At 60.3% G+C, this 21,852-nt stretch overlaps 1 protein-coding gene across 8 annotated transcripts in view; it reads right to left on the bottom strand.

The window, feature by feature from the left end:
- Positions 1-21,832, bottom strand: part of DNAH17 (dynein axonemal heavy chain 17) — a 37,614-nt gene extending 15,782 nt beyond the window's left edge. For 2 of the 8 annotated variants that reach the window (XM_083805160.1, XM_083805162.1), the window contains exons 1-48: positions 20,779-21,832; positions 19,967-20,160; positions 19,419-19,611; positions 19,248-19,347; positions 19,074-19,159; positions 18,770-18,895; positions 18,404-18,559; positions 18,247-18,333; positions 17,772-17,939; positions 17,418-17,534; positions 16,466-16,734; positions 16,154-16,349; positions 15,834-15,980; positions 15,417-15,525; positions 15,037-15,140; positions 14,814-14,954; positions 13,868-14,440; positions 13,283-13,791; positions 12,901-13,123; positions 12,712-12,828; positions 12,501-12,587; positions 12,141-12,293; positions 11,593-11,841; positions 11,254-11,376; positions 10,665-11,012; positions 10,494-10,585; positions 10,181-10,307; positions 9,793-9,945; positions 8,772-8,897; positions 8,283-8,390; positions 8,039-8,170; positions 7,354-7,514; positions 7,114-7,270; positions 6,622-6,726; positions 6,171-6,328; positions 5,288-5,426; positions 4,625-4,852; positions 4,273-4,410; positions 3,980-4,112; positions 3,575-3,702; positions 3,319-3,467; positions 2,917-3,199; positions 2,618-2,791; positions 1,704-1,911; positions 1,457-1,622; positions 802-904; positions 493-640; positions 105-196 (exon numbers count right to left, since the gene is read on the bottom strand). In XM_083805160.1, coding sequence (XP_083661286.1) covers positions 105-196; positions 493-640; positions 802-904; positions 1,457-1,622; positions 1,704-1,911; positions 2,618-2,791; positions 2,917-3,199; positions 3,319-3,467; positions 3,575-3,702; positions 3,980-4,112; positions 4,273-4,410; positions 4,625-4,852; positions 5,288-5,426; positions 6,171-6,328; positions 6,622-6,726; positions 7,114-7,270; positions 7,354-7,514; positions 8,039-8,170; positions 8,283-8,390; positions 8,772-8,897; positions 9,793-9,945; positions 10,181-10,307; positions 10,494-10,585; positions 10,665-11,012; positions 11,254-11,376; positions 11,593-11,841; positions 12,141-12,293; positions 12,501-12,587; positions 12,712-12,828; positions 12,901-13,123; positions 13,283-13,791; positions 13,868-14,440; positions 14,814-14,954; positions 15,037-15,140; positions 15,417-15,525; positions 15,834-15,980; positions 16,154-16,349; positions 16,466-16,734; positions 17,418-17,534; positions 17,772-17,939; positions 18,247-18,333; positions 18,404-18,559; positions 18,770-18,895; positions 19,074-19,159; positions 19,248-19,347; positions 19,419-19,611; positions 19,967-20,160; positions 20,779-21,123 — 8,328 coding nt within the window. In that variant the 5' untranslated portion in view covers positions 21,124-21,832. Of the gene's footprint in view, positions 1-104; positions 197-492; positions 641-801; positions 905-1,456; positions 1,623-1,703; positions 1,912-2,617; positions 2,792-2,916; positions 3,200-3,318; positions 3,468-3,574; positions 3,703-3,979; positions 4,113-4,272; positions 4,411-4,624; positions 4,853-5,287; positions 5,427-6,170; positions 6,329-6,621; positions 6,727-7,113; positions 7,271-7,353; positions 7,515-8,038; positions 8,171-8,282; positions 8,391-8,771; positions 8,898-9,792; positions 9,946-10,180; positions 10,308-10,493; positions 10,586-10,664; positions 11,013-11,253; positions 11,377-11,592; positions 11,842-12,140; positions 12,588-12,711; positions 12,829-12,900; positions 13,124-13,282; positions 13,792-13,867; positions 14,754-14,813; positions 14,955-15,036; positions 15,141-15,416; positions 15,526-15,833; positions 15,981-16,153; positions 16,350-16,465; positions 16,735-17,417; positions 17,535-17,771; positions 17,940-18,246; positions 18,334-18,403; positions 18,560-18,769; positions 18,896-19,073; positions 19,160-19,247; positions 19,348-19,418; positions 19,612-19,966; positions 20,161-20,778 lie in introns of those variants that run through there. The other 6 variants (XM_083805159.1, XM_083805158.1, XM_083805163.1 and 3 more) reach the window with 5 other exon arrangements.
- Positions 21,833-21,852: the final 20 nt, after the last annotated feature.

Genomic DNA, 21,852 nt, shown 5'->3' with positions numbered 1-21,852 from the left:
GTTTAAGCAGTCAGCCTTGGGAAAAGGTTGGGGTACTTACAAGGACATACAGCAAAGGAAAGCATGGACTAAGTGTGTTTTAAAGGGAACAGCCCCACTGGTACCTGGAATATGTTGGAGAGGTCCCGGAGGTTGAAGAGGTAATGGAACTTGATGGCCGTGGGCAAGAAGGTGGAGGTGACCCGCTGGTGCAGGGCTGTGGGCAGGACATGGGGTGAGCGGGCGGGCAGAGCCCCCGGACCGTGGGGTGGCTGCACCTTGCTCGGCGCTACCCCCACCCCGTGATTCCTGAGACTTCAGCAGCACAGCTCCTAGGGACACAGTGCTGCATTCTGAACGTAAATTGGAGAAAGGGAGGAGGCGAGGCTTTCTTTGCTCGGTGCCGCGGGGTGGAGGTGCCACCCACCCTCTGCTGCCGGGACCCTGGCACAGGGCACGCGATGCAGGGGCTGCCGCGCGCTGCCCTCCCCACCCCAGGTGGCAGGGGCTCACCCAGCGCTGCCGCCACCAGCGGGGCCTGCAGCCTCTGCACAGCCACCGGCACCTTCTGCAGAGCCAGGTGCTGCGTGAGGATGGCGCTGTAAATGGTCAGCAGCGCTTCGTGGCCAGGGAAGCTCACGGCGAAGACGCAGAAGTGTCGCTGCAGCAAGAAGTAGAGACTCAGGCGGGAGCATTGCCCTGCAGGGGCTGACGGAGCCAGCCAGCACCACGGGGCTCTCCAGCCCCGGGATGGGGCGCAGCCGCTGTCCCAGCAGAGTGGCGCTGCTGGGCACGGCCCCCAGCACTGCGGGCCCTGCGTACCTGCAGCCTGGAGTCGATGGTAAAGGACCCCGCGGTGGGGTTCATGCAGGCCACGTACTGGCAGTTGTGAATGTCCTTCAGGGTCAGTTTGTTCCTGTCGTACCTGTGCCAGGGCCATCACGGTGATGTTTCCCCTGGGGCACATTCCTCCAGCCCCACCAGCCCCTTTGAGCTCTGCTGGGGACACGGGAGCAGGGGTGCCCACTTCCCCGGTGCTCGGTGAAGCCTGGCAGCGCTCTTGGCAGTGCTCTGTGCCAAGACCTCCCCACGCCCCAAGGCCAGCCCTGGCCCCAAGCACACCCTGCAGCACTTGGCACTTATCACCCCCTCCTCGCTTCCCAACAAACCCTATGTGCTACACGGGGGGGTCCCAGCCAGGGGCTATTTGCTTTGGATGGGTCTGCAGGGTTTGGGATAGCTGCCAGTTTTCCTAATTCCTCTGCCAAAGACTTCCCAGCAGTTGCTGCTGGGCTGAGCGGGGCTGGGGCTGCTCGGCTCTGCTGGCTGTGTGATGCCAGAGGCAGCGCGAGCAGGGACATGGCTGCGGGTCCTCCACCAGGACGGGAGGGATCGGCCTGGTGGCTGTGCCACAGCACACACCTCCGGGCTGAGCATCCCCGAGCTGCAGCGGCCGTGCCGCCAGCCGGCCACCTACCAGTGCCCATGGTCCATGTGCTGCCGGATGAGCGTGTGTGGTGCCACGGTGCCGTACTTGTCTACCTCGGGCATGTTCATGTCGTCGATGAAGTAGATGAGCCTCTTGGTCCCCGGCGGACCATAGTTCCTCCCTGATTTTTTCTCCAGAGGCTTCTCCAGGATGGCTGCAGCGGGAGGAGAGGGTTTGCGGTGGGGCAATGCTGCGGGGCCCCCCCAGCACAGGGCTGGCTGCGGCCAGCTCTTACCCTGCAGCATGGCCGAGGTGGTGTAGAAGTTAAAGGGCACGGACTGCACGAGGTACTCGTCTGTGCTGAGCGCTTCAAGCTTGTCCCACATTAGCACCGATTTCCCCGTCCCCGCGTTCCCCACCAGCATCACGGGCCGCTGCTTCTCCATCAGCATGTCCATGAAGTAGCGAATGCGAATGGTCTCCGTCGTGTGCACCATGGAGGCCTGGGGAAAAGAAGTCATGCTCTTGGTCCTGCAGAGCTCACCCCGTGCTGAGCTCTGAGTCTGCCTGCAGAGGTGGGATCTTCCCTCCGGACCGCTGTCCGGTTCTCCTGGCACTACCAGCTGCTCTAGCCAAAGATACCATCCTGCCATACTAATCTGGTCCCTCTCTACAGCAAAAGGTCTCAGGTACTTGGTTATTGTAAAAACTTTCTGACCCCAAATAGGAGCTGTCAGAAAAACATGCCATCAAAACAAAACAACACAACACAGCTCCTGAAACTTGCCCATGTCCCTGCCCTGTTCAGCCATGATATTTCCCTTTTCCTTGACATCTTTGATGCAACCATCCCTCCCTCATCACAGCATTTCAAAAGATATATGCAAATAATTTTTAAAGTACATTTTGCATTCAGGTAATAGTTATAATTATTTCATGAAAATCTGTAAAACCACATGTTAGAGTGAAATTGAAAAAAGAAGAGTTGCAACTTGCAGCTCGCGCTGAGGTTTACATGGAAGTAAAACAAAACGCAGCAAGCCCTGGGGTGTGCCTGGTGCCGTCCTCCTGCGCAGCGCGCCGCGGCAGGGGCAGCCCAGGTACCTGCGCCGCTGCAGATGCGTGCTCTTGCCCACGGTTGCTTGGGGGAAACACCACTGGGTAATAAACAAATAAAACATGTAAATGCAGACAGTTTGTGGGAATTACCTGCAAAGGGACTTCAGGATCGAGTTTGAACGCTGGCACTTTTTCAGTCCATGGCATGAATTTCTTTGTTTCCGAATCGATGTAATAGTCAAAAGTTGTCCCCTGAGAAGGAAACTTGATGGTTTTGAACTCGTTCACCCACCACTTGCTGAACTCCACACGGTAATCCACGAGCTGGAAGGAACCAAACAGAGAAAAGCTCTGAAGCTGGCCATCGCGGCTTCTTCCTTCCCGCAGGGACGTGGCCGCAGGAGGAAGCGGGCGCGAGGCTCTTGCCGGTAGGCGCAGCGGGGCCGTACCTGGTCCTGGAACATGGCCCCGCCGAAGGCCCAGGTGCAGGCAAAAACGAAGTAGAGCTCGTACAGCTCATGGGGCGAGTCGGGCGGGGTGTTCTGCGGCGTCAGGAGGCACTCCAGCAGGTACAGGATCATCTGTACCACCGCGATCTCAGGGATGGGGGTGATCTTCTTGAACCCAAACTTGAGCTTTTCGAGACACACGGGCAGGTACTTGTCGAACAGGATCATCAGATTGGCCTTCTCGGACTGCACGGTCCTCTTCTCGATCCAGCTGGTCACAACGCTGTGGAAGGGATGGGCAGGGCTGCAGGCGAGCACAGGGGCTGGTGCCCACCCGTCCCATCCCTGTCCTTGCCCCCATCCCCACCCCATCCCTGTCCCCATCCCCATCCCCGTGCTCACGGGTTCCAGCCCAGGTCCGCAGGGTTGATGTAGAGGATTCCCGCCCGGGACACCGTGGCCGGCGTGGCGGTCCGCAGGTGGCTGATCTCGAAGAGCAGCCGCATGGTGGGGTTGAGGGGGATGCGCTCATTGCTGGCCAAGGTGAGAACCTGAGGGAAGTGGCCCATCATGGGCTGGGGGGGCTCCAGTTTTGGGGAGCAGGCGTGAATGCAAGCTGACTTCACAAGCAAAGCTCCCCAGGTGTGATGGCACCAACCTTATTGTCATCCATGACCGTGTTCAGGGACTCGATCCACATGGGGTCAATATCTCCATCGAGGATGATCCACTTGGGCCCCTTATGCGTGATGTTGGCCAGGTCACGCATCGTTGAAGAAAACAGGCCTGCCCAAAAAGAGACGCGTGGGTTGTTGCAGCGTGCTTGCTGGGGGGGATGCCAGACCGGTGCCTCCCCTGCGCACACCCGCCCGCCCTCCTCTCCCCATCACTCCAGCAAAGAGCCCCAAGGAGAGGCCTTCCCGCTGCTGTCACGGCTCGCAGACAGGTGTTCTCAGAGATGCATCTTAGAGGGCGTTTGCTTGTGCACCGCCGCTCGCCTGCTGGCCGTACGTGCCAGGTGCCACCCTTCATGTGTCCACCTGTGCCAGCCTTGGTGTCTCACCGTCCTTCCACTCTCGTGTAGCTGGATGAATTATCCCAAAGAGCTCATCGCAGGTCACAGCTTTTGGGTCGAGGTCCACAGCGACTGGCTTCTGCTTCATGTTCTGGTAAGTCTTGTTGAGCGACCTCAGCACCTGCGGGAGAGGGGACTTGTGCAGTGGCGACGGCTGGTCCTGTAAGGGCGCCCGCAGCCTTTGACCGCCTTCTCCTCGCTGCTGTCTGCTGCAGCATGCCCAGGTCCGGGCAGCCCCAGGCGAGGCTGCTGCAGACCTCGGGGACGCACGTGGCCGCTACCTGGGACTTGCCGCAGCCGGCGTTGCCAATGACGAAGACGGAGTGCCTCACTTGCAGCAGCTCCTCCAGCTGCACCACCTTCAGCACGAAGCTCTCCTCCGCCTGCAGCTTCAGCTCCAGCACGGACTGCTTAATGATCTGGGAGGGAGGGCAGGCGCTGACCACGCAGAGCTGGCTCAGCCCCAGCAGGACTGCAGGGAGCTGCCAGCGCCCCGGCGGTGCTGCGTGGCCGGTGCCAGGGCCAGGCTCACGCCCCAGCCCTGCGCACGCCTCCACCTCTCCCACCCTCACGGCCGCGTGCCGGGGGAAGCCCAGGACCCCTGGCACATCACGGCTGTGCCTGCGCCCGCACCTTCTCGAAGTTCAGATCCCTCTTCCTGGGGACGTCCAGAGCGGGGAACAGGTCTCCAATCAGCCCCATGAACACGGGCAGGTCATCCGTTACGATCTTGGGGATGTTGAAGTCTCGCAAAGCTCTCATCAGAACCTGGTCCTCAGCGCGGCTGGGGTCCCCCCTCTTCAAGGAGCCCGCTACCACCAGCACGGACTTGATAGCCCGCAGGCCCCAGTCGTAGTGGTCCTGCCGGGTGGGTGGCAAAATGTTAGGATTTCATTTTCATTTCGCCCCACACCCAGGTCATCTACATGGTTCCCGGCAGGCTGTCCTGAAGTGAGCTTGTTTACAAGACCAGCCCCAGTCAGCCAAGGAATGTCATACAGTCTGTCATACATCCTTGCTTGTAAATCACTTCTGCTGAGATGCATAACATCTGGATGCTCGTGCCTTAACTGGCTATACTCTATTCTATTTTTGAACTTCTTGATTTCTTCCATAAGGCAGAAATATGCCATATGACACACTAGCGTGGAGTGGAATTCATCCAGCCGTAGACATGAACTTCACAGAGCACAAGCCAGCACATCACTGCCAGCTGTGAAATTTTTAAACTGTCTCTCAGGGTTGAAATTCAGATTAACTCTTTCACTTAAAGAACCATGGATATTGTTAAATTACCTGTTTAGACAGCAGCTCTTTGCAGAGCGTGTACAAAGTAATGAACTTTCTTGCTAGAAGCTTGGCATCAATAAAACCTTCTGCAACTAGCATGATTTCGCAGATAAGCTCAAAGTCTGGGACAACCATGGCACAGGGTCTGGAGGAGAGCAGCGGCGGGTTAGCAGAGCTATGCACACAGCCACAAGCCCACGCACCGTCCCGCAGCCAGCAAAAATCTGCACCCCAGTTTTCGATTTAAATCATTCACTGCTGCTGTTAGTGTTAGAGAATTAGGCGGTAAATTAGGCTGGGTGGGGTCTCTGGGGGTCACTGGTCCAGCCTCCTGCTGCAAGCAGGGCTCACGTCAAAGCTGCATCAGGTCACCCTGGGCCTTCTCTGGTTGAGGTCTGAGTTCCTCCAAGGACAGAGGTCCCACAGCACCCCTGGGCCACCCCTTCCTCTGCTTGACCACCCCCATGGGGAACTTTTTTCATTATTCTCAGATGAATTTTTCTCTTGCTGCAGCTTGTTCCAGACGTCTCTTGTCCTTCCACAGAGCACCTCCAAGAGCCTGGCTCTGTCCTCTCTGCAAGTCCCTGCTACTTAGCTGATGGTGGCAATCATAGAATCATAGAATATCCCGAGTTGGAAGGGACCCATAAGGATCATCCAGTCCAATGAACTGCCCCGAGCCTCCTCCCCTGCATGCTGAGCAGCCAAGCTCTGCAGCCTCTGACCGCCCCCAGCCACGGGATGCCAAGGTCTCTTACACCAGGGCACAGGACACACAAGTGTCCTCATTTGCCTTAGTAAAGGCTTTGTCCATATTATCGATGTGCTACAACAGAGGTAAACTCTGTGAAGGTTGCTGGTTAATGGTGACTCATCTGCCTGCAGGTACCTGAACAGAGCTTTTAAGTTTTCAGGCAGTTCTGTCCGTCCTGCGTAGCCAGGGTTCATCGTGATGAACAGTCCGACCGACGGGACCAGCGCTATTGTCTCTCCAAGAAAACTGAATGTTTTCTTTTTGGCACGAATCGCATCTTGAACGCATTTCACCTGGGAAGGCGAGCAGATGTGTTAGTGCAGACAGCCCCGCGGGTCGCTGCTGCCAGTGCTCGCTGGGGCTGGCTGCTCGTAAGCGTGCCCAGAGACCCCGCGTCGCCACGCTCCCCGCCGTGAGCCCCCCGCCGCGACACAGTTCAGACAGTGGCTGCAAAGGGTCCCTCTGAAAGTCGGATGTAACTTTAGGCAAGTTCAGTACACCAGCTGGGAATTCAGACTAGAAAGTCTGATGGACTCATCCCATACTGGAAGGCACTGCGGTATGGCTTTGTATGGAGGGCGCCTACCTGCACAGCAATCACCGACAAAACCTCCACCGCGATGCGATTGAATTCATCGAAACAGCCCCAGGCTCCGGTCTGAGCAAGCCCTTTGTAGATATTGCCACAGGACTGGGGATCAAAGCAAAGGAAAGAGGATTCAGAGACACAGAGCCTTCACAAGAAGACTGCAGTCTGGGGATTTGTTACAAAACTCAAATGCTGGGAGCCGCTCGGCTCTTGTGCCTCGTGCTGCTCCCTCGGGAAATGGCGCGCAGCGTCGCAGCCACCCCCAGCTCCCCCGGGATGGCTCCAGCAGCAGCTGCCTGGACCTACATCCCTCGCTGGCAGCTGAGCCAGGGGAGAGGAGACCAAGGGCCCAGCCTGGCTTCAGGCATCGGTGCAGGGCGCTGCAGCTGGAGGCAGGGCGCATGCTGCAGGGGTGCCTCCCGAAAGGTCTCCCCTCGTCCTGGAGGACGGCTCTCGCCTGGCACCACCGCCAGCTCCCCGTGGCCATACCTTGTAGTCCATCTGCTCGGAGCAGTTGAAGACGTAGACCATCATGCCCACCGCCCGGCCCAGGTCCTTGGTGGTCTCCGTTTTCCCGGTGCCCGCGGGGCCGGCAGGGGCCCCCCCCATGAAGAGGTGCAGGGACTGCGTCAGGGTGATGTAGCACCTGGGGTGAGGCCAGGCGGGCTCAGCGCTGCCGGTGCCCGCTGCGGAGCTGGGCCCACGGGGGCGCGGGGAGCTGAGCCCTACCGGTCGGTCAGCGGGGTGATGACCAGCCGCGGGGTGTTCCCCAGGTACTCGTAGGAGTACTGCAGCTGCGCGTCGCAGATGTTGGCGTAGCAGTGCCTCTTGCCCTCGTCCCAGCGGTGCCGCAGCTGGGACTGCCAGGTGAACGCCTGGGCGCTCTCCACCTGAGGGGGTGGCCGTCACCTCCTGATGGGGAGCGTGCGCCCACAGCCCACCCGCCCCGGGGACCCTGGCTCTCTGCACCCCCCAGTGCCACAGGAACCAGGAGAGCTGCTCCTTGGCCTGCCTTTAGCGCTCCTTCCCCTGAGGCAGAGTCTCGGCCTGGGTCCCAGCACAGAACCACAGCAGTTTTAGGTAAGCAAGGCCCGCAGTAACTCCACCGGGGCTCAGGGTCACTGCCTGAGCCTGTGCCACCAGGGGGTCCCCGGCAGCAGCCGCGTGGCCGGGACCCTGCCGCCCCCCAGAGCTTCGCGCTCCCGGCACGGCTGAGACCCAGCCCGGTGTGAGCCCTGCTGTGCTGCCGCCCCCTGCTCCCAGGTACCCCAAACTCTGCACCTTTTTACCTTCTTTGTGCTTTCTCACAGTTTGGATACTTTGAAAGTATCAGAAAATAAAAGAATAACAAGAAAAACTTCGCTCAGAAGTGCCAAGAAACAAAGCAGTGAAAACACCATCTTGTAACTTCTACCTTCGTGAGGACCATTTTGGCCACCACGTCTCTGGCGTGCACGTCTATGGTACAGATTGTCATGATCTTCATTCTGTCTCCTGCAGTTAAGTTTCCAATGAGTAGTGAAATCAGTGCGTTCAGCTGAGCGATCTGAGGGAGGAAAGAAACGGAAAAATGGCATTGTACTTTCGTACCTGTCTGTGACACCTCAGCCTGCTGAGAGCAGGGAGGGGCTGCAGGACAAGGTCCCAGGGATGCAAACCTGCTTTTTGTTATAATCCTTAATTGCGTTTTCATAGCCTTCCTCCAGCCTTGAAAAGGCAATGCCAACTTCTGTGGTCCACCAGATCTGGGTGCATGTCAGAGCAACCTGCAACAAATCACAGCGACAAAATGTGGCAATAAAGGGAAACAAGTCACCCCACTATGGCTTGGGACAGGCCTTGTCCTCGCTGCGCTGTGCTCCTCCTCTCAGACTTGGGCAGGTAACCAGATTTTCGTGTAAATTACTGGCTGTTCCCACTCTCGGCCAGAATTTTAAAGGAGCCAGGCTGCAGCAGCTCAGCACTGATGTGCAACATCTGGCTTCCCATGCCCTGCAATCTGCTGCCTGCACAGAAGCAGATTGCTGCTGTCCCGCTTCAGGACCTGCACCGCGGGAAGCAGCAGCCCCGGTTCCTGCATCACGCCCACCCTTCTGGTGCCCCCCCTGCGCCCCTCAGCTCGGCCCCGGCCCCGCGCAGCTCCCCACCTGCGCCGGGTAGTCGAACACCCACTGCTCCCGCGGCTTCTCCTCGTAGGTCACCACGGCCTCGGGGATCAGGTGTCGCAGCGTGGAGCGCATGCTGGCCAGCACGCGGTTCAGCCACACCTCAACCTGGCACGAGCAGCAAACTCTGAGCGAGCCTTCGGCAGCCCTTTTCTGTCCCGGCTGCGTGCAGCTCCCACTGCCAGCTGCTATTGCGGAGCTGCCCACCCGGCCGCGGCTCCTCGCGGCAGCTGGCACACACACAAGTCACCTCTTGATCCAGGCGGGGACAGGAGCCGCCACCCTGTGCCCTGGCTGACCAGAGAAGGGGCTCGGGGACATCACAGACAGGGAGCAGCGCAGAGCGGGACCGTCCCCCATGGCCCTGGGGACCGCACACCGGGGAACCCCCCCGGCAGTCCTGCTGCCCATGGCACAGGGGAGCCCACCTAGGGCCTAAGTTGCACCAAGGTTCACAGTGGACATGCGCGTTCCCCCTGCCCCAAGCCCCTGTCCCAAGGTCCCGCATGCCACGTCACTCATTGATGAACGCCTGATGCACGCAAATGCTTCCCCTACAAACCCTGGGTACGTGCACTGCTACAGCCTTGCTGGGAGCGGGCTGTGCAGGGCGTGCGGCTGGTGGCACTCTGATGCTCTGCTTGGCAAACCTCTTGCTTTGTAAAAAGCTGCACGAAGGACCTCAGCACGTGGCCCCACCGGACACTTCAACTTGCAGTTTAAGGAGTAACACGGAGTGGGGCTGGGAGTGAACACAGCAACCAGCACAATGGGACTGCCTGAGGGCTGCAAGGCCAGCGTGTTTTCATATTCTCTTACATTGCTGCAGCTCCATCCTATACCTGTAATGCGGATCCTATTTTTTTTTTATTTTTATGAAAACCTTTATGAAAGCATTTTAAAACTGCTGCCAGTCTGCTACTGCACAAGCAGAAAGCTTGTCTCAGTCCTGAGTCTGCACAGCTCTACCCCCAGGCAGAGACTTGCAGGAGACCTCACTGACCTGGCCAGATAAGTCGCACTCTTGCTCCAGAGGCACATACTCCTCTTCCTTGCTGAACATCCCCAGGGCAGCCTTCAGGGGCTTTTTGTCAGGACTCCTCTTGAAATTCAGTTTAGCAAGACTGTCAAACAGCTTCGACAGGTGACGGGACACCTGAAAACAGAGGCACGACAGCAGAGTCATGAAAAAGGATTCGGCTGTATCTGAACCAGTGCAGAGAGCTATTTCACAGCTTTGGTTAACTCCTGTACTGATCAGGGTGCTGCGTCCCTGAGAAGCAGCATACCAGGGACGCTGTTTTGTCTGTTAGAATATTTTAAAACTGCTATAAGAAGGCAGCACGTCAGAGATGCCGGACTTGCCTCCAGGCTTTGCATTCAACCCATACCTCAACGGGCTCGTTTCCGTTAGACAAAATATCAAGCAGGTCTGCAGAGGAAACGAAGCAGAATCTAGGGAAGGCCAGCCGTTTTGTCTCGAGGTATTCAGCCAAAGCCTTCTCACAGATGGCCAGTCTAACAGGAAACCAGGAAGAGAAAAAAACACAGTTAAAAAAACGTACTGTTTTTTAATCTCTGCGAAGTTATTGTTATGCTGAAGTAGACGTCACTGACTGCTGGAGAAATTAAACGCCTCTTTGGCCTTAGGCTAGTCAGTGGAGGCTTCTCCACGATGCTTCATCAGGATGACTCAAACCCCACCTTTTCTGCAGCGCTTCTAGCTTGCTGTAGAGACCAGGTTTGTTGGTAGCTTCAATCACGTTGGGAGTTTTTACTGCATCGGCCATTAATTCCTGAGAGATGAAAAAGGATTCAGCTGTATCTGAACCAGCGACAAGCTCGTGGGGGCGCAGGAAGGGCTGGGTTTCTCACTTTGAAATCCTTATCGATAGAATCAAACTGTTTGGAGTCCTCTGGCAGTTGACTGCGGATGTCTTCAGAGCCAATGAAGATGCTCTCCAGGTGACACCACGTCCTCTGCACCTCAAACCAGATGCTGATAACGGAGTCGGTGGTAGACAGCTTCTGCTGCCAGCCCGACACCTCCTGAAGGAAGAAGGCTAGGTACTTGGAGGTCATCAGGTTCTGCAGCTGCACTTGGTTGTCCTCCAGCGTCTCGATGAGCACCTCGTCTGACCTGAGAAGCATGACGCCGGTCCTGGCGTGGGGCTCATGTTCGAACTGCATCGTCGCCCAGGTAGTGTTCAGGGTGCTCAGCACCTTTAGAGGAAGCGTGAGAATGAGCCGAGCTCCGCGCACCAAGGGCAAACCCTGGCAGGGGCCCTGCAGGAAGGCAGGGCAGCCACACCAAAGCCTCTTCCAGAGCACAAGGTGCTGGGGCCGTGCTGCGTGTGGGCTCCAGCCCTGGGCAGCAGGAGTACAAGTGCCCACGGCTGCAGAGCCGTGTTTGAGCACGGGGCTCTCAGCACACTGGGAACGAACCGAGCCGTGATTGCCGTACCTTCTCCATCCCTGACTCTTTCACAGCTTTGTCCACGATGCCACGAACCTCATCCTCGAACTTGTGCAGGTTCAGCTGCAGCAGATCCGCGAGGGTTGTGTCCTCAGACATGGTGAAGTTCACCTGCAGCAGAACTGGCACCGTTGGGCACAGACACCCCCCCACAGGCTCCCCAGAGCAGCTCCTTAACACAAATGTTTAAAGAGCCTGCACAAACATCTGTGCACAGTCCCCCCTAATGCAGCCTGCATGCTTCCCCCAGGGGCTGCAGAGCTGGGGACCCTCCCAGCCCCGCGGGTCGGGGCGTGATGGGAGCAGGGACAGAGGGGCTGGGCACACCTTGGTCGCCTGCATCAGCTCGTGCCAGTGCCGGTCCCTGATGGCCGGGTTCTGCAGCTCGTTCACTGCGCGCAGGGACGTAATCATGTTCTTCATGCTGCTGTCCAGCCCTGTGAACGCATCCCAGCTTCTCATCTCCTTATCCAAGCTCCGAATGTCTTTAGAGAATTTCTTGCAGTCAACATCCATCTGCTCAACATTGATATCCTTCCACCTGGTGGTCTTCCAGTCATCAATGCTCGTGTTAACCTGAAGTTGGAAACACCCCGTTACAGGACACGCGCTCAGCAGGAGCATCCCTGCCCGAGACGAAGAGCCACGCCGCCAGTGCCCGCACGCCCCCTGCACCAGCAGACCTGCACTGACGCTGGAAAACCGCCCTGCGTCCACCCCACCCCTCCTGGCAGCGAGTGCTCCCCAGAGTGCGAGGCCGCCGGCGGCTGCAGGGCAGCTCAGCCCTGCGACGGGGCCAGCCCGGCACGCACACGGAGCTTGCTTTGCACGTCCCCGTGCCCCTGCTCCTCCAGCTCGCAGACGGCAGCACGTACCAGGTTGATCATGTCCCAGAGCTGCTTCAGCAAACGCACTTCCCTGTGGCATGCTTTGAGCTGTTTGTACTCCGGCACTGCCACTTCAAACAGCCCGGCTGACTTGGACAGGGCAGCCACCTCACTCTCCATGGCGGCGATGCTTTTCTGTTGCTGGTGGAGAGGAAGAAAAGGGCTCAGCTGGAGGCCGTGTGTCCTGCCCTGGGGACGTGTGTCCTTCCCCAGGGGCAGCACCATCCTCTGGAACTCACTGTGGTGCGGCGGGGCCAGAACCTGCCTGCAGGGCTGAGCAGCGTGGCACGGGCAGGCATCGCCCTCCGTGGGGCCCAGCCCCTGCCCCGACACCCTCGCTTTCCCTACCTTGTTCAGGGATTTGTAGGGGTCCGTGTCAGTGTACAAAAAGGGGGCTTTTTCCCGGAACTTCTCCCTGAAGGCCTGCTGCTGGACCTGCGGGGAACACAGCGTCTTGGGGGAGCTGGGACCACGGGGCTGGTGGCCCAGGGAGAGCACAGGGGTGTTCCCGAGCAGCTGCAGGCTTGTCCCCATCCCTTTCCCAGACCCACGCGGGCACCTCGAACTGCTGGCATTTCCTGCGGATGATGTTGACCTCGTTTGTTTGCAGGGGTGCCACGTTCTGCTTCACGCGGAAAGAGAGCTTCTTGGTGTTGTCCCAGTGCTCGGGGAGTTCCTGCAGCGAGCGCCGTGTCACAGCCTGGCCCTGGAGAGCCCCTGCCCAGCCCTGACGCCTCGAGCAACTCACTTGGAGCTGCAGGTGAATCTCCTCGGGCATCTCCTCTCCATAGGTGCTGAGCAGCGCAATCGTCTCCTTCAGGGGCTCGAACATGCCGTCGGTGGTGGCCTGCCTGTCTTTTACCCTCATCAAGTGCCCCATCACCTCCACCAGCCCATCGTAGTCTCCCTCTTCCACAGGCTTACTCAAGCCAGCAGTGGCTTCTTTGATGAAGCCCTCGAGCTCCTGCAGGCTGGGCAGAAGGCAGGGGAGCTCAGCGGGGCTCGGGGCAGCCCCATGCGCACCTGGGGCTCGCTCTGCAGCACGCATCCCTGGGAGCTCCGTCCCTGCGGGGCCAGCCCTGCCCCTGGCCGCAGTGCCCTTGGGTGCTCAGGAGTGCCCCGTCCCCTACCTGGTTGTGACGAGGTTGGTGAGGTACTGCTTGAGCACCAGGCCCCGTCTCCTGATGGCGCTCAGCAGCGCCTGCTTGAAGGGGCGGCAGTCACTCTGCAGCCACCCCCCGAACACACAGGTGTTGGCAAACCCCGACACCTCCTCACACAGCGCCTCGCACAAGTCAATCTGGGGATGAGAGATGGTTGCAGCCCACGGCTGGCGGTCCCCGGGCACCCGGCACCTCCATGGGCACCGCGTGTCCCCTGGGGTACTCCCCGGTACCTCCTGCTTGAAGAGCTGCAGGGGCGGGGGCCCGTGGGGAGGGGGCTCCTCTGGCTCCCCAGGGCTGGGGACACGGCGAGAGGTGAGGAAGCGCTGCAGGAACTCCTCGGGGTCCTCCAGCCACAGCTGGGCGTGCTCCTCAAAGCTGGCACTGTACTCCTTGCCTTCCTTCATGGCGCTGACCACCAGCGACACCACCTCCTCCCGCATCCTGCTGAGCTCCCCCTGCTCCTCCAGCTCGGTCTGCAGGGATGGGCAGAGCTCCTGGGGACCGGCCGGGGGCGACCGCAGCATCCTCGCTCACCGGCCAGGGACCCACCTTGTAGCTCAGTTTCCCCTCCAGCAGGCGGGGCATGCACTCTGTGGACCCGTAGATGTCGCTGAGAAGGGTTTCCACCAGCTCCAGGAAGCTGTTGTCATCCAGCATCTCCAGGGACGGACGGTACCCCACTCTGCTGTCACACAGATCCATGTGCACCTCGAACAACGGGGCCACATTGTCCTGGAAGAGGTCAGCACCCTGCGTGGCCGCTGTCCCCATTCCCATCCCACCCCTGGCCCCACGGTTCCCCCCGTGGCAGGGACGAAGTGGGGTCACGGGCACCGCCGGTGTCTGCTGCCCAGGGAGCCCTGGGGTGGGCGCGTTTACCGCCGAACAGAACACCCACAGAAAGGAAAGGCGCGCAGGGGCGCATCCCGAGCACACGCAGAGCACGCACGTGGAGCCGCAGGGCAAACCTGGACGTACATCAGGGACCATGTTGGTGAGCAGCAGCTCTAGGGATTTGTGAATAAGTCTGTAGAATCCATCCAATACTATTCCGTTTATATATTCTATGTAGTCCTGCCATATCTGCGATGATGTATCGGCCTTAAACAGATCTGCATTCTCCTGCAAGCCAAGGAAAACCAACCTAATGTTTGTCGATAAATTCCCAGCAAATGTACCAGTTCCCCACACTCTGGAAGCGAGCCCTCTCTTAGGGCCGCTGACAGCTTTGTCCTGTGTGGCTGCTGTTCAGGTCCTTCTCCTTCTCTTGGCTGTACAACACCAGACGCTGTGGCCGAAGGCCTTACCGTGAGGAGGCAGCGAATTCCTGTGTGCAGTATTTCACGGTCTCTCCCAGGAATTTTAACTCAGCAGAGACCAGAAGGTTGCACCCAGATTTGAGCCCAACTCTCAGTTACAAAACGTGGGAAGACGCCGGCGTCAGGGTACGCAGCACTCTGTAAAACCCTTCTGCTCGAAGCAGGATGTGCCTCACCTTCACCACAGCCTGGATCCTGTCGCCTGCTGCCCGAATGGCAGCGTAGCGCTTGCTCACATTGTTTGCCCTCCCGTCCAGGTCCAGGAGCGCTGTCTCCTTGTTGTCTTTCCTTTCAAACAAGGGAGTGGCTGAGCACTCCTGCAAGGGAAAGAAGACGGGGTGACTTCTCAGAAGCTCACCAGGAAAGGTGTTTGTAAAGCAACCAGCAAAATCATGCTACCTCCATAAGCTGGCTGATATTTTCCACGTTTAACTTTGCTCTCTGGATTCTGCTGTCTAAAGCATACAAGATATCTCTCAGCTCCTGAATGTATTCCGTGACACCTGGGAGGAAAGCGTAGATGGCAGTGTGGGGATGATGCTGACACCGCCCGGTCAGTGAGCCTATGGGGGCATTTTGCCACAGTGGGGACACGCTGCCTGCCCCCCACCTGCCTGTGCCTGGGGGCTGGGAACCTGCATTTCAGGTGCAAAGGTGGTGAAAGGCCCTGCTGGGACCCGGTGGGAGGCAGGGCAGTGCTGTCCCGCTGGGGCGCGTGGCTCCTGTCTGCAGGGACCCCCAGATGCACAGGCAGGATCCTGCCCTGGGGGGCTTTGTACCTTCGTGGTGCCAAAACAGGGTTTGCTCCGCAGTGCCCAGACGGCTGTCGATGTCCTCCAGCTCCCCTGCCACCAGCGGGCTCTCCACCGGCAGCACTGTCAGCTTCACCTGGGGAGAAAAGGCAGCTGCAGGAGGGAGCTGCGGGCAGGGGAGAACCTGCTCTGCCCTTCGGGATGCGCTCCTCAGCTCAGGCTGGGGGTCTCCGGCCACCCACGTGGGGCTGGCAGGAGCCGGTGCCTGGGGTCAGCCACCCTGACATGCCGGTGCTGTGCTGGGGCTCCCCGGCCACGCTGGGCTCTCGGGACCCATCTTATTGGAGCCCCCTTCCCTGCGAGGCTCTGCCGGGCTCTCAGCAAGGCTCAGGGCATGGGACAGCAGCAAAACCACAGGAGGTTGCTTCCCGCATTGCAACTTGCCTTATTGTACCAGCCAGTGATGAGATCCAGATTATCCACAAACTTTTGGAAAGTCTTATTTTGAGCAAAGAGGCTCTTGGCACCGCCTGGAATATCCTTCTGCTTCTGGAAGTTCAGGTACTTCACCTCCCGCAGGATGGCGGCGAGCTGCAAGACACCATGGTGGAGACAGCGCTCGTTAGGAAAACCCAAAATGTTTCTCAACAGCCCTGCGAGAAAGCCGGGTGTACATTTGGGCGAGCTAATGCTGGTGTTACTACGGCATGCAGCGGAGGACTGCGAGGGCTCCGTGGGCAGGGGCTGCGCGTGCCAGCACCCACCTTCCTGCTGAAGTTCACGCTGATGAGGGAGCAGGAGGGGTCCCTGAGGATCAGGGGCTGCTCCAGGTTGAACCGGCAGCCCTCGTCCACCCCGCTCATCCACTTCGCGTAGGTCTCCTCCCGGTATCCCTGCAGCAGCGCGACCATTTCCTCGTACTTCCTGGACACCAGCTCGGCTTCGGCACTGCCCATGGCGCTGTCGGGGGCACCGCAAAGCACCAGCTGCCGCAGCAGGCCGCGGGATGGGCACCAGGCCGCATCCTGCCCGGCCCCGCGCACAGCCCGTGGGTGGCGGTGCTGAGCCTCACGCACGGGTGGTTGATGGCGAAGAGCTCCCTGTGCGGCCCCTCCAGCCTCTGCTGCAGCTCCAGGGACCACTGGAGCTGCCCGGCCGCCGGCGGCATGTTGGTGTGCGCGGGGAGGGCTCCGCCACCGGCCCGTGCCAGGGCGGTCTGGGCGTCGTACAGCACCTTCACGGCGTCCAGCTCGGCGCTGAACGCGGCCAGCAGGGACAAGTAGTAGGGGGAAAGCTCGGCCTTTATCAGGGGCCGGTCCAGCAGGGAGGAGAACATGTGCACCAGCTGGAAAGGGAAGAAACGCGCTCGCTTCTGGGCCTGCCGGTGCCGCTGGCGCCGGGGCCTTGCGCTTGGCTGCGGGCAGCCCCTGCGGCGCAGGAGATGGGGTGCGAGGATCTAAACTCCAGGGGGAATTCCGGGGAAATTTGCCAGTTTCAGGGAACTGGCGAATTTCTCGTTTTCTCCCAGAAGCCATTTTGTGCAGTGGATCTTCCAATGTGGAGGTGAACACAGCATCACTGAGAAACTCCAAAATGTGGATTTTTCATTTTAAATGGAAGAAAACACATCATCCACAGCATTTCCATTGAATAAATTGTTTGGAATTTAACAATTGAACCATTAACCTTTATGAATTAAAAACATTTGGGTTTTATGTCAATTATTTTTGTTTCTGACAGAAAACTATTTCATGGGCCGGTTTTCAGCAGACGCCAGTGCCCACACCCCCAGGCTGCCTCTCCGTGGGACCCCAGCTTTATTCCCTGTTTTAACCTGATGCCGTCCCTGAAATGCTGCTCAGAGCAGGAGCTCGTGCTGGGGCACTCAGCCTCTCCCACAGCTTTTGCCCATCGCTCGTGGGTTTAATCTCTGCCCAATTCACCTATTTGAGCTCATTCTTACGGAGCCGATCCCCCCAGGCCCGGTGGCGGGTCCCTCCCACCGAGCTGGCAGCGCAGCGCAGGTACCTTCACTGCAGAGGCAAGGCTGTTGCAATCATCAAACCCTTGGCAAAGGATGGTGGCCAGCCGCCTGTCCAGGTCCTGGATCTTGCTCTGGAACTCTGCAAAATCCTTGTCCAATTGCTGTCAAAAAGAGCACAGCGCTCAGGCAGGCGCAGCCTCCAGCCTTCATTCCCCAGCCCCTGCAGAAGGATTTGCTTAACCTGATCGGCCGAGAGAGCCCACGATTGTCCCCAAAGCAAGCACGTGGGTTGCCGTGGTGACGATTTTGCATGCAGGTCTTCCAGCATGTTCCGTCAAGAGATTTTATTTTTTTTTTCATTTAGCAAATGCATACGTTCCACACCAGCATTCACTCACCTCTTCCGCAGGATCTAAGGGATCATACTTGCAGTCAGCAAATCCCTTCACGAGTTCAGAGACCTCTTCGTAGATCTGAAACACTTGGCTCCCAAGGATGTTTCCTCTCACTCCACCCAGCTCTGCTTTCTCCAGCTTCAGGAACTCGATGGATATCTCGTACAGCTCCTGGTGAGCAGAAACCGTCTCCCCATTTGGCTCAGCTGGGTGCCCAGCCCCGGCTCCCCATTCCCTGGCACTGCCGGTGCCCAAGCTGCGGCACCGGGGCCGGGCTGTGCCACGTGAGCCAACGTTCCCAAGAGCATCCTCCCCGGGACCAGCCCAGCGGGGGGCACTGCCGTGGTGCTGGGTGCCTCTGGCAGAGCAGCGCTGCTGGGCTGCCGCTGCTCCTCGCGCCAGGGCGGTGTTTGCCCCCGCACTGCTCCCTCTGTCTGCCCTGGTGCCCCCAGCCCCATGCCCTGTGCTGTGCTGTCACCTCGATGGTCTTCAGCCTGTGCAGGAAGGAGTCCATTCTCCTGAAGACGAGGGAGGGGGGGAACTCCCAGAGCCGGGGCTCCTTCTCCTGGGGGCGGACGGGGCCGTCGGCACAGCGGAGCCGGCACAGGCAGACCCGCACCCACCCCAGCACCTACTGTGGACAAGGTGGGCAGCAGGTCAGAGCAGCAGCTGCTGTAGGACTGGAAGAGCTTCTCGATGGTGGAAACGCTCAGTTTGATCCCTCCCAAGGTCTCTTCAAGTTCTCCTTGCAGCCCCTTCATCACTTCCTCAGGGCTCAGGAAGTTACGGGTCTAGAAAAGACAAAAGGTGCTGTGGGCAGAGGGGAGCCCCTCGTGCCCCTTGGCCTCCCCAGCTCCCTGCAGCCCCCGCCTGCCCCAGGCCCCCCCAGCCCGGCGGGGGTGTTATGGGGGCCTCCCGCTGCCCTGGCCGGGTTTCCCCCCCGACCCACGCCACCTCCCCCGGCGCAGGGGTGGCTCAGTGCCGCACAGCCCCAGCAGTACCATCTCAATGAGGAGGTTGCAGATCTCCTGCAGAATGACGATGACCCGGGAGGGAGTGTTGTAGTGCTCCGAGTGCACCCAGGTGAGGCAGACGGTGTACAGAACCCTGTCGATGTAGGACTGAAGCTGCCGGAGCAGAGCCCCCGTTAGCACGGGCCCACGGTCGCGCCGTTGGAGGCCGTGCGCTGACGACGGGCTGGCAGAACCGGGCTGCGTCCGTGCCCGCACCCGCACACAGCCTCCGGGGCTCTGCCTGCAGTGCGAAGGCAGGGAGGGCCAGGAAATTTCACCACGTGTAACTCACCTGGACGTACTCCGCTTGCTCCATCTCTTCCAGCAGGATCTGCAGCGGCTGCAGGTAGAGGCTGACGTTCTTGGCTTCCTGCAAGCCTGGCGCAGGTGAGAAACAGCGTGGGCGGCTGGGAAACCTCGCTGGCGAGGCAAGCGGCAGGAGCCTGCGCACCGCCCGGAGCCCTACCCGCGCTGACGTCCCGGAACATGGCCTGCAGCGCTGGCCAGTAGCAGCTGTCGGCCTTCTCCAGGATCTCGGCCAGGGCGCTCACCCGGGGCGAGAGCAGCTGCGGGAGAGGCACCGGGGTGGGCTCAGCTGTGGGGGCGCGGTGCCGGCCGCCCCCGGGCGAGGCGTTACCTGCTCGTTGATGCACTGCAGGTTGCGCGTCCTGGTGCGCCAGAACTCGAACTCTGCCCTGGGCAAGGGGTGCAGCCCCTCCAGCAGCAGCTGCGCCGAGTCCTTGCTCAGGATGTCCCTGATCTGGTGGGACCAGTCGATGACGATGGTCTCGATGGAGTGCAGCACAGAACCGTCCACCGGCCCCGCCAGGCTGGAAGGCAGCCGGGTCACAGAGCAGTGCCACAACCCGCCCCAATCCAGCCGGGGAGCCCCGAACCACCCTGGGGAGCCCCACGTGCCCCTTCACAGCCACCTCCACCAGGCACAAGCTGCTCAGAGGAGCAGCTGCACCCAGAGACCTGGTGTAAAACCCACCAGATTTCTCCCGTTAACCTGAACCGAGGTCAGCCTTCGGTGCAGTTCAGCACAGGCAGCCCAAGGCCGGTGCCGGGACCCGGGAGCAGAGCTGACGCGTGGCCACAGGCTGTGCAGGGAAGGAGCCAGCATCCCGGCTCCCGCTGCCGCCCGCAGCAGCTCCCAGAGGGACTCGTGCTGGCAGCACCCACCAGTCCAGGACGCTGCTGGAGCCGTCCCGGCTCTCCAGGTGCTCCGGCAGCGGCAGCAGCGGCTTCCCCTGGATCTTCCCACCCATCACGAACATCTCGTTCTTCAGCCTGCGGGCTTGTCGCACTACGTCCTCCACCACCACCCCGGGCCAGCCTGACACATTCTTCTTGCTCAGGAGCAGAGAGGACAAGACCTGGAGGACACGACCAGGGCTGGGCACGCCGGCTCTCCGTGCCAGCAGCCGCTTGTGCCATGTCCCTTCGAGTCGCCAGCCCCAGCAGCCTTGGCAGCAGCAGCTGCTGCATTCCCCATGAGCCTGGCTCTGGGACTGGTGCTTCCAGGCTCCGCTCACCCTGTGCGGGGCTTCTCCTTCTCGTGGCTTGGGAGTGCTTGGTGAGGTGCAGCGAGTGCATGTGGGGGGAACGGGCTGGTGCACAACCAAACGGCACCGACGTTTGGGAAGAGGCTCCCAGCGCCCCGGTGGGCAGCCCTCTAAGCAGGACTATTCACAGCAAGTCTGAGAGAAAGCCGCTCTGACATTCCCCAGCGATGGGGCGTGGTGCAGGGGGAATTACGCCGTTTCTACAACCACACAGGGGAAGTGATCCGGCTGTGCCGGGAGAACACCAGCACTGTGACCGGCACCCGGCGAGGCTTGGGCAGCCCCATGGGTGGCAAGGCCAGGGTGAGCACTGGGGAAAATTTGTCAGTTCGTTTCCTTCAGCTGCTTTTCGAGCCCCCCTCGAGTGCTGGCTACAGCAGCCCCATGGCAAGGGAGCCCGGGCAGCTGTGGCCCGTGGGGACGACCCACCTCCTCCACCACGATGACGAGCTGCTCCACCGGCCAGGGGCTGATGTCTCCCACCAGCAGCGCAGCCCGGCAGTTCTCCCGGGTGATGTTCTCCTTCTTCCTCTTCACGAAGTAGATGCCCTTGCCCTTGAGGGCGGGCAGGAAGCAGGTGGACGGCTGGAGCTGCCCGGCGGGGTTCAGCGACAGAAGCAGCTCCAGCACGTCCGGCTGCCTGAAGAACTCGTCGAGCACGGCGTTGGCCTCCTCGCTGCCCTCAAACTTGCTCCACTTGTCCGGCCGGAGCCGCAGCAGCAGCGTGGCGAAGCTCTCCAGGAAGCCGAGCCGCTCATCCGGGGCCGCCGACATCCCGCGGGCACTGGGCTCGGCTGCGGAGCCCCAGCGCCTGCTGGGGGGGGGGGGCGGGCAGAGCCTGGCTTAGTGGGGGCTGCACGGAGCCCCGCTCCCCTGCCTGCCCTCAGCCTTCTCTTGCTGCACGCTGCAGCCCTGCAGGGGGCTGCCAGACCCGTCCTTGCCCAGCCCTACCGCCCCCCAGCTCTGTTGACCCCCAGCCTTCCCCATCCCTGCCTGGGCCCATCACCCCCGGCTCCGTAGCCCTCCCGGCCTGCCCCATCCCTGCCCCATAGCCCCCAGCCTGCCCCATTCCTGCCCAGCCCTATTGCTCCCCACCCTGTTGCACCCCCAGCGGCCTCCAACCACCTTCTGCAGCCCAACCAGCAGCAGCACCGGCCCCAACCGACACCAGCACCGGCCCCAACCGACACCAGCACCGGCCCCAACCGACACCGGCTGCAGCCCAACTGCCTCAGAACCCTGGGGCTCCCCCCAGCACCCTGCGAGAGCTCCCCAGCACCCCATCAAATGAGAGGCCAAGGCCTCGGATGGGAACATGCAGAGGCTCAGACCAGCACCGTGTTGCCCACAGCGCCTCCTCCAACCCACACACACCCTCCCACAGCCCCCAGACCCTTGCCTGCCCCCTGCCCTCCACCAAGCCCCCTCCTTGCCTGGCCGGGGCTGCCAGCACCCCCTTGCTGCCAGGCTCTCCCCAGAAGCCACACGACGTCGCCACGGGGC

The sequence above is a fragment of the Anser anser genome (genome assembly GCF_964211835.1).
Source record: "Anser anser genome assembly, chromosome: 19".
In the NCBI taxonomy this organism is placed as follows: Eukaryota; Metazoa; Chordata; class Aves; order Anseriformes; family Anatidae; genus Anser; species Anser anser.
The sequence above is the reverse complement of the archived record's forward strand: the minus strand, read 5'-3'. Positions and strand labels throughout refer to the sequence as shown.